At 48.1% G+C, this 16789-nt stretch overlaps 1 protein-coding gene across 1 annotated transcript in view; it reads left to right on the forward strand.

The window, feature by feature from the left end:
- The window catches only part of LOC147103488 (scavenger receptor class B member 1-like), a 119775-nt gene that overhangs the window by 59060 nt on the left and 43926 nt on the right, over nt 1-16789 (forward strand). Inside the window, exons 4-8 of the mRNA XM_086011814.1 lie at nt 413-616; nt 3355-3450; nt 4142-4257; nt 5275-5441; nt 11593-11711. Of these exons, the coding sequence (XP_085867940.1) occupies nt 413-616; nt 3355-3450; nt 4142-4257; nt 5275-5441; nt 11593-11711 (702 nt within the window). The remainder of the gene's footprint in view (nt 1-412; nt 617-3354; nt 3451-4141; nt 4258-5274; nt 5442-11592; nt 11712-16789) is intronic.

Raw genomic sequence — 16789 nt, forward strand, 5'->3', positions numbered from 1 at the left:
CTGGAATGCGCTGCCTGAAAGGGCGGTGGGAGCAGATTCAATAGTAACTTTCAAAAGGGAATTGGAGAAATACTTGAAGGGAAAAAAATCAAGGCTATGGGGTATTTCTGGCACCCTAAGGATGCCTGCTGTAAGTGCAACCCACAATTGTCTGTCCTCCTCACTCCTGTCTGATGCATTGGGTTATTTCCACATTATTATGATGCTATATAAATGCACATTCTTCCTTTCAATGCATGTGATACGGTATTTAAAATACATTCTCCTTCACAACCTAAAACTAAATGCCTTCTTATAGTTGTGCATTTTCTTTAGAATCCAGAGTCACATGCACCAAATTCACTGCTGGTCTGAACAAACGTTTCTTATCATCTACTAATATTTTTTAAATTGTTGTTTGTTTTAACTTTAGGGGATGGCGATCGTGGCCGAGAAACTCCCTCCATCGATGAAGCTCATATACAATGTTGCCATGAAGGAGTTTAATCAGACTGCTTTCATCAAAAAGACTGTACAGGAGATAATGTGGGGATATGATGATGAACTTATTAACTTCCTTAAAAAACTCTTCCCAAACCTCCTCCCCTTTAAGAACAAGTTTGGTTTGTTTGCAGATGTGAGTATTACTTGCAGGTACAGGTAGGAAGAATTTGTAGCTTTCAAAATTAAGTAAAATGAGCAAACACGGAATATAGGAATTGCTAGACGAAAAATGACCAAAGTCCATCGAGTTCGCCTTCTCCCATCCTGGTAGTCACATGATCCAATGATAATGGGGTTGTTGACTAATCACAGCGATCAATCTCTATCAATGAGTCTACAACAGACCCAGACATGATGTGAAGGAATAAGCTATATTCAGAAAAATACACCATTCTATGAAAGAATTCTGACCTTTGTAACATGACATACTAGGTCTGGAAATCTAAAAGCCTCAACAATGGAGAAGCTGTAAACAGCATACAGGCTATTGAGATAAGATAAGTTGTTGACACTGAATCAATAACCTTATTGAAACAGGAGGTTGGAGGTTCCTGAAAGTCTGAAGCCTTGGAAAGAACACAATGGTACACCCTGTTAAGGTGTCCTAAACCAACACTTTGGAAAGAAACACAGAAAATTAAGAAACATATGCCTTCGTAAAAATGACATCAAATGAAACACAGGAGGCACGAGTCTGTGTTGCAACCAGCTGAGGTAAATAAGAATTGCATAGATCACCCGAGTTGAGGTGTTTTTATTTACACAAGATGCACCTGTTCCACACCGTTTTTTATGATAAGCTTCAAACACCTAGGGTAGAGACATAATGCTTAATGCTACCAGCTGATCTAACTGTAAAAATAGCAGGGGTCAGCAGAAAAATGACTAGAGATAATTAGCTTACATCAGCAGAAAACTTCAAAGGAAATACCACTGCAAAAAGGTATAAAAATTGAACTTTCAAATGGGATGATAGATTCGCTGTAAAGGGGCAAAGCGATTCTTCAGAGGCAGGCTCTAAGTCTTCAACTCTCTGGGCTGGATTTTGATTCTGGAGGCGTGTAGGAGGCGGGACTACAACTTTCGGGGTTGTAGTCCCGCCTCCATCGAGTTGTGGCCAACCCACGCGATTTTCACTTGATTGACCTTGTTGAGCCCGCCCAGCGGACTCAGCAGGCCAATTAAGGGCCACCCGGCAACAGGTGACGTCACAGATTGACATTTCATCTCTCAAGAGCTTTTGACAGATGAAATATCAGCGTTTGACAGCTCTTTGAAGCTGTCAAACACTGAATCTGTACACAAAGTTAATTCCTTCCTCTCAGGCTGATTTAGAGATCTCTCCTGGGATGTGGGCATCGCTGGCAAGGCCAGCATTTATTGCCCATCCCTAGTTGCCCTTGAGAAGGTGGTGGTGAGCCGTCTTCTTGAACCGCTGCAGTCCGTGTGGTGAAGGTACTCCCACAGTGCTGTTAGGGAGGGAGTTCCAGGATTTTGACCCAGTGATGATGAAGGAACAGCCGATATATTTCCAAGTCAGGATGGTGTGTAACTTGGAGGGGAACTTGGAGGTGGTGATGTTCCCATGCGCCTGCTGCCCTTGTCCTTCTAGGTGGAAGAGGTCATGGGTTTGGGAGGTGTTGTCGAAGAAGCTGCAACCATGGTACGCCAGTGGTGGAGGGAGTTAATGTTTAAGGTAGTGGATGGGGTGCCAATCAAGCGGGCTGCTTTGTCCTGGATGGTGTCGAGCTTCTTGAGTGTTGTTGGAGCTGCACTCATCCAGGCAAGTGGAGAGTATTCCATCAAACTCCTCACTTGTGCCTTGTAGATGGTGGAAAGGCTTTGTGGAGACAGGTGAGACACTCGCTGCAGAATACCCAGCCTCTGACCTGCTCTTGTTGCCACAGTATTTATGTGGCTGGTCCAGTTAAGTTTCTGGTCAATGGTGACCCCCAGGATGTTGATGGTGGGGGATTCAGCGATGGTAATGCTGTTGAATGTCATGGGGCGGTGATTAGATGCTCGCTTGTTGGAGATAGTCATTGTTTGGCACTTGTGTGGCGCAAATGTTACCTGCCACTTATAAGCCCAAGCCTGAATGTCATCTAGGTCTTGCTGTATGCAGGCATAGACTGCTTCATTATCTGAGCAGTTGCAAATGGAACTGAACACCATGCAATTATCAGTGAATACCCAACATCTTGAGAATTAATTAGAAAAAATAAGTCCTGCAAAAACCTTGGGTCCTCGTTGCAGTCTGTTGGAGGTATGGTAGTTATTTCCTAGTGTAGATCAGAATACAGCAATCCATCACAGTAAAGCAGTATTAGTGATGGTGAGGATAATGATAAGCTGCTTGTATATTGTTCTTTGGCCACTGGCTCCTGTAACATGCCTCTCCCACATCAAAGTAAACCTACTGAATGTTTCTTCCTCGAGGTGAGGAAGACCTTTGCGGCACCGAGTGGTCCTGGTTCGCATGCCAGATCCTGCAGGAGGCCAAAACCCCCAGTAACCCCCAAAAACTCTGACCCCAATCTTCGTAGTGACATCTTGATGCAAGGTCCTGAGTCCTGCTCCACATTATTCTGCTGCCCACAGTGTGATGGGCACCCCTGAACCCCATGTCCCCACAGTGCAGGAAGTGAGCAAAGCATTTTATGGGGCTTGTTGCACGTTATAAAATGGAGATGGGGTTGATTAGCTCACTCTCCCGCCACTCGCTGCTAAAGGTGGGAGATGCGGTGTCGAAATCAGTTCTAACTCCCTGTCACAATGTGACTGGCTTTACTCTGAGGGTAAGTGAATTGTAAATTCCCTTTCATGTGAAGACTAAATGATCTAACAGCCTGTACTCTGATTCTGTTACAGTTCAACAACACAGACACTGGATTATTCACAATTAATACAGGAGTTGATAACATTAATAAAGTTCAGAAAGTGAGCAGATGGAATGGTGTTAAAAAGGTACAGTTCCTGTCCTTGGGATGGGGAGTGAACCGTTTATAGTGTGGGGGTTCGGGGGTTGTGGGGTATGTGGTGCGGGGGGGGGGGGCGGGTGTGGTGCGGGGGGTTGGGGTGTGGGGGTACAGTCCCTGTCCTCGGGATAGGGAGTGAACCATTTATAGTGTGGGGAGGTGTGGGGGGCGTGGGGTGTGGAGAGGTGGGGGGGGTGTGGAGAGGTGTGTGGGGGGTGTGGAGAGGTGGGGGAGGGTGTGGGGAGGCATGGGAGGGTGTGGGGAGGTGGGGTGTGGGGGGAGGTGGGGAGGTGTGGGGTGTGGGGGGAGCGTGGGGTGTGGGGGGGGGTGTGGGTTGCGGGGGTACAGTCCCTGTCCTCTGGATGTGGAGTGAACCGTTTATAGTGTGGGGGGGGTGGGGTGCATGGGGGTACAGTCCCTGTCCTCTGGATGAGGAGTGAACCGTTTATAGTGGTGGTGTGGGGAGGTGTGGGGGTACAGTCCCTGTCCTCGGGATGGGGAGTGAACCGTTTATAGTGTGGGGGGGCGGGGTGCAGGGGGTGTGGGGTGTGGCGGAACCCAGGCTCCATCGTGGTTTCTGTATTCCTATGATTCCGTGGTCGATCAAGCACCATATTTGAAACCTTTATTTTGTATATCATGAAATGTGACTTAATATAAATATACTTCACATATTCTAGGTAAACTATTGGCATTCTGACCAGTGCAACATGTTGAATGGAACAGCGGGTGAAATGTGGCCACCGTTCATGGATCCATCAGACACGTTAAAGTTTTTTAGCCCCGATGCCTGTCGGTACGAATCAACAAAGATTTGTGAGCCACAAATACAATGAGTGTTTGGTAAATGGTACAAGTCCATATTGTAAAGGGGGTTCAGGTGGGGGCAGGAGTGAAATGCAATTGAGGGAGTCAAAAAGTACTCGTTTAAATTGAGATTATTTACCAAAGGGAGAGGTTTAAAGATGACAAACATGGGATGGGAACTGTTTCTTGTCTGTCTCCAGACACTAATCACAAATGCAGAATCATAAATAACACCTACCCTTCCTCTGGTGGAGGGTCTAGGACAAGGGGACATATCCTTAAAATCAGAGCCAGGCCATTCAGGAGAGAAGTTATGAAACACTTCTTCATGCAAAGAGTGGTAGAAGTGTGGTACTCTTTCCTACAAAAAGCAGTAGATCCTAGCTCAATTAATAACTTTAAATCTGAGATCAGTAGTCAAGGGTATTAAGGGATATGGGCCAAGGCGGATGGATGGAGTTAGGATATAGATCAGCCATGATCTCATTGAATAGCAGAACAGGCTCGAGGGGCTGAATGGCCTCCTCCTGATCCTAATAATTTCCTTCTCAGAGGCAAGAGTTTCCAATGTGGCACAAGATGGGACTGGAAAATGTTGTGATTCTACCTTCAGTTCCTGATCGCAAGCAGCGGCACGGAGCAAAAGAGAAAAGGATAAAGTCACGCCACCCCCATACACCTCACAGTAAATGGGGGGCTTCCTCCAGGTCATAAGTGGGGGCTTCTTCAAGGTTTTAGTAAATGTTCACACAATTTTCTGCCATCAGATTTAGAATAGTTTATTGAAGATATGGTACCCCACCTGACTGCATTTAATGTTTTGTAGAATGTTGTCACTTCCATGGCCTTTGGCCTACATTGTGCTAACATGATACAAGTGGCAATAAATGTGTTGTGCAATGAACAGGCACCAACAGGGTAACACAGCAGGTAATTCTTTCACTTAGCAGTTGTAACATTGGCAGGAAACTGATTCTTAAGCAATTTCACTTTTAAATTTGAACAGGTCATTGGAATTAGTTTACCAAAGATCAGGCAGGACCTTTGGGTTACCTTCTTTCCGGTACATTGCTCCCAAGACCATGTTTGCGAATGGAACGGTGTATCCCCCCAATGAAGGCTTCTGTCCGTGCAGACAGTCGGGGGTGCTGAACGTCAGCACGTGCCGAGACCGTGAGTATCTGAATCTATATAACGCATAGTTAAACAATCACAAATCATAGATACAAGAAATAAACACTGAATCATATTCATATTTCAGTTTTTCCTTTCTTTTCATTGAGATTTGCTTTTATGATGATGTTGAGAGTAATGATGTTATTAGCAAAGTTGAAGCCCTTGGGATTAAAGGGACGGTGGCAGCGTGGATACAAAACTGGCTAAGGGACAGAAAGCAGAGAGTAGTGGTGAACAGTTGTTTTTCAGACTGGAGGGAAGTGTACAGTGGTGTTCCCCAGGGGTTGGTGTTGGGGCCACTGCTCTTTTTGATATCTATTAATGACCTGGACTTTGGTATACCGGGCACAATTTCAAAGTTTGCAGAGGACACAAAACTCAGAAATGTAGTAAACAATGAGGCAGATAGTAACAGACTTCAGGAGGACACAGACAGACCAGTGAAATGGGCAGACACATGGCCGATGAAATTTAACATAGAGAAGTATGAAGTGATACATTTTGGTAGGAAGATTGAGGAGAGGCAATATAAACTAAATGGTGTAATTTTAAAGGGGGTGCAGGAACAGAGAGACCTGGGGGTGAATGCACACAAATCATTGAAGGTGGTGGGACAAGTTGAGAAGGCTGTTATAAAAGCATACGGGATCCTTGGTTTTATTAATAGAGGATAGAGTACAAAAGCCAGGAAGTTATGCTAAACCTTTATAAAACACTGGTTCGGCCCCAGCTGGAATATTGTGTCCAATTCTGGACACCACACTTTAGGAAGGATGTCAAGGCCTTGGAGAGGGTACTAGAATGGTACCAGGGATGATACCATTATGGGGAGAGACTGGAGAAGCTGGGATTGTTCTCCTTTGAGTAGAGAAGGTTAAGAGGAACATAAGAAATAGGAGCAGGAGTGGGCCATTTGGCCCTTTGAGACTGCTCCGCCATTCAATAAGATCATGGCTGACCTACCTCATCTCCACTTTCTTGAACTATCCCTATATCCACTGATTCCCTTAATATTCAAAAATCTATCGATCTCTGTCTTGAATATACTCAACGACTGAGCCTCCACAGCCCTCGATTTCTTCACCAGTGGATCCTTCCAGTCTGCAACAGGAGTTATAGCTAACATATCGCAGTTCGCCATCCATCGCTGCATCCGGGAGGTCACAGAGGCTCTCTGCAGTAGGAGAAGGGACAACATTTCCTTCCCACCACCAGAGGGAAGCAGGACAAGCGTGCATGTGGCTTTGCCAGGATAGTGGGATTCCCCATGGTGCAGGGCACCATTGACTGCACCCACATGGCTTTGCGGGCACCATATAACAATCCTGAGGTCTTCCATAACGGCAAAGGCTACCATTCACTTAATGTCCAGTTGGTGTGCGACCACAGACAGCGATTCCTCAATGTGAATGCCCGCTATCCTGGCAGCAGCCACGATGCCTTCATCCTGCGCCAGACTGATGGTGGCTGGAAGTGTGCTGGAACACATCAAGCTCATGGCTAACTGGTCGGAGACAAGGGGTAGCCGCTCTCCACCTGACTCATGACTCCACTCCGCAACCCCAACACTTCTGCACAGTAGTCATATAATGAGAGCCATGCTGTCACCAGGAACATCGGCCTGCTGAAGCAACAGTTCCGCTGCCTTGACCACTCGGGAGGAGCCCTCCAGTACTCGGCAGAGCGGATGTCCCATTTCATTGTGGTGTGCTGCATGCTCTACAATTTGGCCATCATGAGGGCCCAGCCCTTGCCAGCAGGGATTGCAGGACCACTTCAGGAGGAGAGGAGGAGGAGGAACAGGAGCAAGGGAGGGGGCAGCCACTCAATCGGCCTTCCAGAAGGGCGGTCCTTGAGCGTCTCATCAGACTGCGATTCCAGTAAATTCAACCCCAGATCCCTGTTGCTCACCACATCCCCATCATTCCATCCCTCTCGCAGGCCATATCACAGCGCACAACTGAAATGAGAGACAGTACAAAATTATCTGAAGTGATTTAATAAATTTATCAATAATCAGTGAACACATCTTTACAACAACAATTTTTACTATTCACCCTTGTGTGATCCCTTAGTGCCTCTTGTTACTGTGCCTTTGCCTGCTCTAGTGCTCCTACAAAGTGTTGGCCCAGTGACTGCAGCACGGCTGGTGGAAGGCTGCAGAGTGTCCATGTGGGAGACTTCAGATGGCCTCGCAGGACGCCCTCGACCAGCTCTGGGCCTGGAAGGCCCGGCTGTAGACTGTACCACCTCAGGATGGACGGTAGCAGTCAGGGCTGGCTGGATGACAGGCAGCGACAAGGGCAATGGCGGAGTGGCAGTGATGGGAGCAAGAATGCTGTCATCCTGAGAGAGGACAGCAGGTTCCTGCTCCACTGACCTTCTGCCACTCCCCTGGGGCATCACCTCAGCATCCCTAGCAATCTGTTGCAGCACAGATTACTGGCGTGCTGTGACACTGTGAAAACCCCAGTCGACGGTGGTAGACCCAGCCATGATGGCAGCTGTCAGAGCTTGCGTGGCATCAAGCTGAGACTGCATGAGAGCAGTCTGAGATTGAATGGCAACAACCATAGACTGCATTACAGCACTAAGACGTTGCGTTGCTTCCGTCTGTGCTGCAATGGAAGCTGCCAGATCGCCCATCATATGCGGCATCAGGTCTGGGTCGCCACGGTCTCTCTGGGAGTCTGCCATCCTTTGCAGACTGGAAATGATGGGCTCCATGGTGTGCACAGAGCTCTGTTGGAGGTGGACTCCTCCACGCTCCTTACCATTGCTGACAGGCTCTCTGGCACCCTTGACATTGCACCTATCATCTCGGTGTGCATGGCTATCACCCTTCTTCTAAAGGCCTCCCCATCGAGGTCCTCATCTGAGTCCTGTGCAGCAGAACTCGCGTGCAAACTCGCTCTCTGGGGAGCTGGCCCCTGAGCTACCCTTTCCCCCTGGCCTTGCTGCAGCCCACTCGTTCCTGGTGCATCACCCTGTGCAGATCCCACTACTATACTAACCTCTAATGAACGCGTAGTGTCAGTATCTGAGCTGGTGCCTGCGGGTGAGACATGCAGTGATGCAGTGTGTTCTTCCTCCTCCTTCTCCCGCATCACACTCTAATGTGCTCTTGGCACAGGCTGCTCTGGTGCTTGCTGATTATCTGAAAGCATAAAGGCACAAGAGACAGGTTAAGGTGAGGGGAGTGGGGCAGGAAGGGAGAAATGCATGCATAGAACATGATTAGCTGGAAAGTGCGAAAGGCTTGTGGGGTGAGGGGTAAGTGGGATGTGAGAAGAAGGAGTAGTGATGAACATACCGTTGTTGTCCCCAAGGGGGTCAACGTCACCGGTGGCCACGGTGCCCACCACCTGGCCTCCTAATAATCATCAGCACTCGATGCTCCAGCGCAGACAGTGGTTGGGTGTCGGCTTGTCCCCCGCCTGTGCGCTCCTGCTCCCTCCTGCTGTGAGCCACCTTGGCCTGCAAGAGAAAGGAAAGTGTGTGAGTGAGTGTGGAGCAATGTGTTTGGGTGATGTGCCTGCCATAGTTGGCTCGAGGGGCCGATTGGCCTACTCCTGCTCCTATTTCTTATGTTCTTATAGCTGTCATTGTGTGCAAGGTGTGAGATGTGGGTGTGAGTGTTGGTAGGTAGAGATTGTTGGTGGGTGAGTGCTGGGGGTGAGGTGCTTTGGCCAGTGTGTGCAGACTGAGGTTCAGATGGTGGTATATAGCATTTGTTGAGGCATTGACTCACCCTGACCACCTGAGTGAGGTTGTTAAATTTCTTCCTGCACTGTGTGTGGGTCCTGGGGACTACAGTGCTGCCTGAGACCTGATGGGCAACCTCCCTCCACATGGCGTGCAGCGAGGGCCTCCTGCCACTTGCCGGGTATAGCACCGCCTTCCGAATCTTCACAGCGGGCACCAACTCCTCCAATGCTTGGTCCGAAAACCTGCAAGCTCTCTCCCTGCGGTGTGGATCTGCCATGAGTACAGCTGGTTGAGTCATCCGGCTCCTTGGGCTTGGCCTGCTCCTGCTTGCTGACAGGTCCACAGCCAGCAATGCTGAGAATGAGATTCTGCAGCATGAATGAACCTTCCCCTTAAGAACTGGAAATAGCCTGTGGCAATGATGACTTGCGATTAGGCTGCACCTGATATTGGTTAGCGTTTTGAGTGTAATGCCACTGAGCGAGGCCGTTAGCGTTTGATTTAACACTCCAATCCTTCTCTCAGCGATGACACTGAATTTTGCATACAGCGAGATTCATTTGCGCCCGGCGCTAAATCTCTAACTTTTCCAAAGTTAGCGCCCATTCCTGGGCGGTAATGAATTTCTCCCCCAAAGGCACTAAAGACAATCCCCAGGACTGATGGTTTCTATCCCAGGATTTTAAAGGAAGGTGAGGAAATTGCAGATGTTTTAGCCATAATCTTCCAAAGCTCCCTTGATTCAGGAATTGTCTCTTAAGATTGGAAAATTGCCAAAGTAACTCCATTATTTAAGAAAGTTGAGAGAGAGAAGCCAGGAATTTATAGACCTGTTAGTCTAACATCTGTTGTGGGGAAGTTATTGGAATCTATAATTAAGGACAAAGTAACTGAGCATTTCAAGAACCTTGAGAGAGAGCCAACATGGATTTGTAATGGATAGGTCACATCTAACGAACCAATTTTTGATAAAGTAACTAAAGTAGTAGACAGGGGAATGTCTATGGATGTAGCTTATATGGACTTCCGAAAGGCATTCAATAAGGTTCCACATAAGAGTCTGTTAGCTAAAGTTAAAGCTCATGGAATTGAAGGAAAATTATTGACCTGGTTAGGAGATTGGTTAGGCGGTAGAACACGGAGAGTAGGGACAATGGGTATGTACTCGAATTGGAAGGAAGTGACTAGCGGTGTCCCACAAGGATCTGTGCTGGAGCCTTAACTAGTCACTATATTTATTAATGACTTAGATAACACAATAGAGAGCCATATATCCAGGTCTGTCAATGACACAAAGTTTGGTGTAGACGGGAGCATAACATTACAAAGAGACATTGGGGGTGATTTTCATTCAGAAGTCGGGAAGGAGGCAGACTACAACTTTCGGGGTTGTAGTCCCGCCTCCATCGAGATGTGGCCAATCCATGCAATTTTAACTTGGTTGACCTTGTTGAGCCTGCCCAACGGGCTCAGCAGGCCAATTAAGGGCCACCCGGCAACAGGTGACGTCACAGATTGAAATTTAATCTGTCAAGACGTTTTGACAGATGAAATACCAGCATTTCACAGCTGTTTGAAGCTGTCAAACACTGACAGTCTTACTTCTAACATGAGTCCTTCTCCACAGACTGAGTTAGAAATCTCTCCAGCACAGAAAGCTGCAGGCTGTCACTTTTGACAGATTGCAGCCATTCTGCTTTCTGTGCCGGTGAGATGAGGGACTCCCCGAACCTAAAGGAAGGAAGGCTGAAAAGGTAAGAAAAGGTATGTAAAACTTATTTAATCACTTTAGACACACCAAACACACTTACCTTTGCACTCACGCGCACATCACTCACCTGAACACCGACATCTCGACCCCTCCAAGTCCTTCAACCCGACGGCCTACCTCCTCTAACTTGGCGTGGTTTGGAGCCGTCGGGATTCCCACAGTTCAAGCTTAAAAATAGGGATTAGGCTAAAAACTGCCTGTTAATTGGCACTAATCCCTTCCCACCTCGGGTAGGCGGGTCCCAGTGCGGGGCGGGTACCCGCCTCCTTTGAAATTGGCATGGAGGCGGGTTGGGGGGCGGGATGGGGTCGGGACCCCCGATTTTGGAAATTTAACCCCCCGCACACCTCCAATCCTGACTCCACGACTCAATGGAAATCGAGGCCATTGAGTGAGTGGGTGAAACTGTGGCAAATGGATTTCAATGCAGGTAAATGTGAGGTCATCCATTTTGGACAAAAGATTATAATGGTGATGGTGATGACGATGAGTTCTAACATTCCTCAATATAAGTTGAAATGCTCACCAAATATCTTTTCTTCACCATTTTACAGGAATGGATTTCTGTTTCAGTTGCGTGCGTGCTTTGTCTCGCATCTATAATTATGAATCAGCTGTGAAGTACAGCAGCAGTTTATTTTATGCTTATTGTAAATTCTTCATCTTCAGATGCTCAAATCTTCATCTCGCACCCACACTTCTACAACGGTGACCCGGAGCTGTGGGAGGCTATCGGTGGATTAAATCCCAATGAGAAAGATCACGCACTTTTCATTGACATCCACCCTGTAAGTAAGATCATTACAGACAGCCCAGCTGAGAAAACTAGCAAAGCTAACCAACAGCGTCAAGATAGCTGACATCTCAAGAATGACTCTATGATAAGTTAATGTGGTCCCAGCATGGAGCAGATAGTGTGGTCCCAGCACGGAGCAGTTTTTTAAAAATATTCGTTTATGGGATGTGGGCGTCGCTGGCAAGGCCAGCATTTATTACCCATTCCTAATTGCCCTTGAGAAGGTGGTGGTGAGCCACCTTCTTGAATTGCTGCAGTCCGTGTGGTGAAGGTGCTCCCACAGTGCTGTTAGGGAGGGAGTTCCAGGATTTTGACTCGGCGACGATGAAGGATCGGCGATATACTTCCAAGTCAGGATGGTGTGAGACTTGGTGGGTAACTTGGAGGTGGTGGTGCTCCCATGTGCCTGATGCCCTTGTCCTTCCAGGTGGAAGAGGTCGCGGGTTTGGGAGGTGCTGCTGAAGAAGCCTTGGCGAGTTGCTGCAGTGTATCTTGTAGATGGTACACACTGCAGCCACGGTACGCCAGTGGTGGAGGGAGTGAATGTTTAAGGTGGTAGATGGGGTGCCAATCAAGTGAACTGCTTTGTCCTGGATGGTGTCGAGCTTCTTGAGTGTTGTTGGAGCTGCACTCATCCAGGCAAGTGGAGAGTATTCCATCACACTCCTTACTTGTGCCTTGTAGATGGTGGAAAGGCTTTGGGGAGTCAGGAGGTGAGACACTCGCTGCAGAATACCCAGCCTCTGACCTGCTCTTGTTGCCACAGTATTTGTGGCTGGTCCAGTTAAATTTCTGGTCAATGGTGACCCCCAGGATGTTGATGGTGGGGGATTCGGCGATGGTAATGTCATTGAATGTCAAAGGGCAGTGGTTAAACTCTCGCTTGTTGGAGATAGTTATTGCCTGGCACTTGTGTGGCATGAATGTTACCTGCCACTTATCAGCCCAAGCCTGAACGTCGTCCAGGTCTTGTTGCATGCAAGCATGGACTGTTTCATTATCTGAGGAGTTGTGAATGGCACTGAACACTGCAGTCATCAGCGAACATCCCCATTTCTGACCTTATGTTGGAGGGAAGGTCATTGATGAAGCAGCTGAAGATGTTTGGGCCTAGGACACTGCCCTGAGGAACTCCTGCAATGATGTCCTGGGGCTGTGATGATTGACTTCCAACCACTACAACCATCTTCCTTTGTGCTAGGTATGACTCCAGCCAGTGGAGCGTTTTCCCCCCGATTCCCATTGACTTCAGTTTTACTCGGGCTCCTTGATGCCACACTCGGTCAAATGCTGCCGTGATGTCAAGGGCAGTCACTCTCACCTCACCTCTGGAATTCAGCTCCTTTGTCCATGTTTGGACCAATGCTGTAATGAGGTCGGGAGCTGAGTGGTCTTGGCGGAACCCAAACTGGGCATCAGTGAGCAGATTATTGGTGAGTCAGTGTTATCATCACTTTGCTGATGATAGAGAGTAGACTGATGGGGCGGTAATTGGCCAGATTGGATTCGTCCTGCTTTTTGTGGACAGGACATACCTGGGCAGTTTTCCACATTGTCGGATAGATGCCAGTGTTGTAGCTGTACTGGAACAGCTTGGCTAGAGGCACGGCTAGTTCTGGAGCACAAGTTTTCAGCACGACAGCCGGGATGTTGTCGGGGCCCACAGCCTTTGCTGTATCCAGTGCGCTCAGCTGTTTCTTGATATCACGTAGAGTGAATCGGAATTGGCTGCAGACTGGCTTCTGTGATGGTGGAGGCCAATATGGATCATCCACTTGGCACTTCTGGCTGAAGATGGTTGCAAACGCTTCAACCTTGTCTTTTACACTCACGTGCTGGGCTCCACCATCATTGAGGATGGGGATATTCATTGAGCCTCCTCCTCCAGTTAGTTGTTTAATGATCCACCGCCATTCACGACTGGATGTGGCAGGACTGCAGAGCTTTGATCTGATCCATTGATTGTGGGATTGCTTAGCCCTGTCTATAGCATGCTGCTTCCGCTTTTTAGCATGCATGTAGTTCTTAAGAAGAGAGTCCTGTGTTGCAGCTTCCCCAGGTTTGCACCTCATTTTTAGGTACGCCTGGTGCTGCTCCTGGCATGCTCTTCTACATTCCTTATTGAACCAGGGTTGGTCCCCTGGCTTGATGGTAATGGTAGAGTGAAGGATATGCCGGGCCATGAGGTTAGATTGTGCTGGAATACAATTCTGCCGCTGCTGATGGCCCACAGCGCCTCATGGATGCCCAGTTTTGAGCTGCTAGATCTGTTCTGAATCTATTCCATTTAGCGTGGTGGTAGTGCCACACAACACAATGGAGGGTGAAGATGGGACTTTGTCTCCACAGTGACTGTGCGGTGGTCACTGCCACCAATACTGTCATGGACAGATGCATCTGCGGCAGGTAGATTGGTGAGGACGAGGTCACATAGGTTTTTCCCTTGTGCTGTTTCTCTCGCCATCTGTCGCAGGCCCAGACTGGCAGCTATGTCCTTCAGGACTCAGCCAGCTCAGTCAGTAGTGCTACCAAGCCACTCATGGTGATGGACATTGAAGTCCCCCACCCAGAGTACATTCTGTGCCCTTGCTATTCTCGGTGTTTCTTCCAAGTGGTGTTCAACATGGAGGAGTACTGATTCATCAGCTGAGGGAAGGTGGTAAGTGGTAATCAGCAGGAGGTTTCCTTGCCCATGCTTGGCCAGAAGCCATGAGACTTCATGGGGTCCAGAGTCAATGTTGAGGACTCCAAGGGCCACTCCTTGCCATGGAGGGAGTGCAGCGAAGATTCACCAGACTGATACCTGGGATGGCAGGAATGACGTATGAAGAGAGATTGGGTCGATTGGGCTTGTATTCGCTAGAGTTTAGAAGAATGAGAGAGGATCTCATTGAAACTTATAAAATTCTAACAGGACTAGACAGACTAGATGCAGGAAGGATGTTCCCAATGGCGGGGGAGTCCAGAACCAGGTGTCACAGTCTAAGGATAAGTGGTAAGCCATTTAGGACAGAGATGAGGAGGAATTTCTTCACCCAGAGAGTGGTGAACCTGTGGAATTCTCTACCACAGAAGGCAGTTGAGGCCAATTCATTAAATATATTCAAGAAGGAGTTAGATATATTTCTTAAGGCTAAAGGGATCAAGGGATATGGAGAGAAGGCAGGGACAGGGTACTGAATTCGGATGATCAGCCATGATCTCATTAAATGGCGGAACAGGCTCGAGGGGCCGAATGGCCTACTCCTGCTCCTATCTTCTATGTTTCCTTCCCGACTGTATACCACTGTGCCGCCACCCCTGGTAGGTCTATCCTGCTGGTGGGACCGGACATACTCGGGGATGGTGATGGAGGAGTTGATGTGGTCCCAGCACGGAGCAGATAGTGTGGTCCCAGCACGGAGCAAATAATGTGGTCCCAGCACAGGGCAGTTAATGTGGTCCCAGCATGGAGCAGTTAATGTGGTCCCATCACGGAGCAGTTATTGTAGTCCCAGCAAGGAATAATTAATTTTGAACACCTCTGTTAGATCTTTTATCCTTATCTGTTCCAATGCAATATAGTTCCTCAGTTTCCCTAGTATTTCCTCGTAACTAAAGCCTCTCATCCCTGGAATCATCTTGGTGAATATTCACAACCCGCTCCATGACCTTCACTTCCTTTTTAAAGCAAGGTGCACAGAACTGGACTTAATATTCTAACTGCGGCCGAACCAATGATTTGATTTAACATTAGCTTCCACTTTTGTTCTTGATGCCCTTATTTATAAAACCTCGGAACCACCATTTGCTTTTTTTTATAGCTTTTAAGATTTACTGATCTGAACCCCTAAATATCTCTGTTGCTGTATTCCTTTTAAAGCTTTATCATTTAGCATATGCTGTATTTCCTCTCCTTAGTCTCATCTCAAAATTATCACCTTACATTTCTCTGCATTAAATTTCATCTGACACCTATCTGCCCAAACTATTGGTCCAGCGATGTCCTCTTGATAAGACTTATAGTCCTCTTCTCCGTTACCCACTCGCTCTATTTTTGTATCATCTGCAGATTCTGATTTTATGTCCCCGCTACACCCATCACCAGGTCAATACTAAGGAGCCACAGCTGACTGCTTGCTACAGAAGGGTCATGGGATTGAGGTGACTTTTTCATGGCAACATGCTCCTGGGAGGGAGCCACAGAAGACTGCATCTCTAGAGCTGATGCTTGGACAGTCTGGTGACGCCTCCTACATTCCACTGGGGTGATGTTCTGAGCTGGAAGGCCAGAGACCACGGGTTGGATTTTGATACTGGAGGCGTGATGGAGGCGGGTCTCCCACTTTTTGGGTTGTAGTCCCGCCTCCATCGAGTTGTGGCCAACCCATGCGATTTTCACTTGATTGACCTTGTTGAGCCCGCCCAGTGGGCTCAGCAGGCCAATTATGGGCCACCCGGCGATAGGTGACGTCACAGATTGACATTTCATCTGTCAAGAGCTTTTGACAGATGAAATATCAGTGTTTGACAGCTCTTTGAAGCTGTCAAACACTGACAATCTGTACTCTAAGTTAATTCCTTCCTCTCAGGCTGATTTAGAGATCTCTCCAGAACAGAAAGCAGAATGCTGCAACTTTTGACAGCTCGCGGCCATTCTGCTTTCTGTGCCGGTGAGATGAGGGACTCCCGAGACCTGAAGGAAGGAAGGCTGTAAAGGTAAGTAAAACTTCTTTAAACACTTTACACACACCAAACACACTTACCTTTGCACTCATGCACACACCACTCACCTGAACACCGGACATCTCGAACCCTTCAGCCCGACGGTCGGCCTCGCGTGGTTTGGAGCCATCGGGAATCCCACACTTCAGCAATAAAAATAGGGATTAGGCTAAAAACTGCCTGTTAACAGGCGGTTAATTGGCACTAATCCCCTTCCCGTCTCGGGGAGGCAGCTCCCAGCACAGGTTGGGTATCCGCCTCCTTTGAAACTGGCTTGGAGGCGGGTTGGGGGGCGGGATGGGTTCGTGCCACCCGATTTTGAGATTTTAACCCCCCCACACGCCTCCAATCCCGCCTCCATGGCCC

This window comes from Somniosus microcephalus, chromosome 19 (assembly GCF_052327205.1).
Source record: "Somniosus microcephalus isolate GS21.2 chromosome 19, FLI_Smic_1.0, whole genome shotgun sequence".
Taxonomy (NCBI): domain Eukaryota; kingdom Metazoa; phylum Chordata; class Chondrichthyes; order Squaliformes; family Somniosidae; genus Somniosus; species Somniosus microcephalus.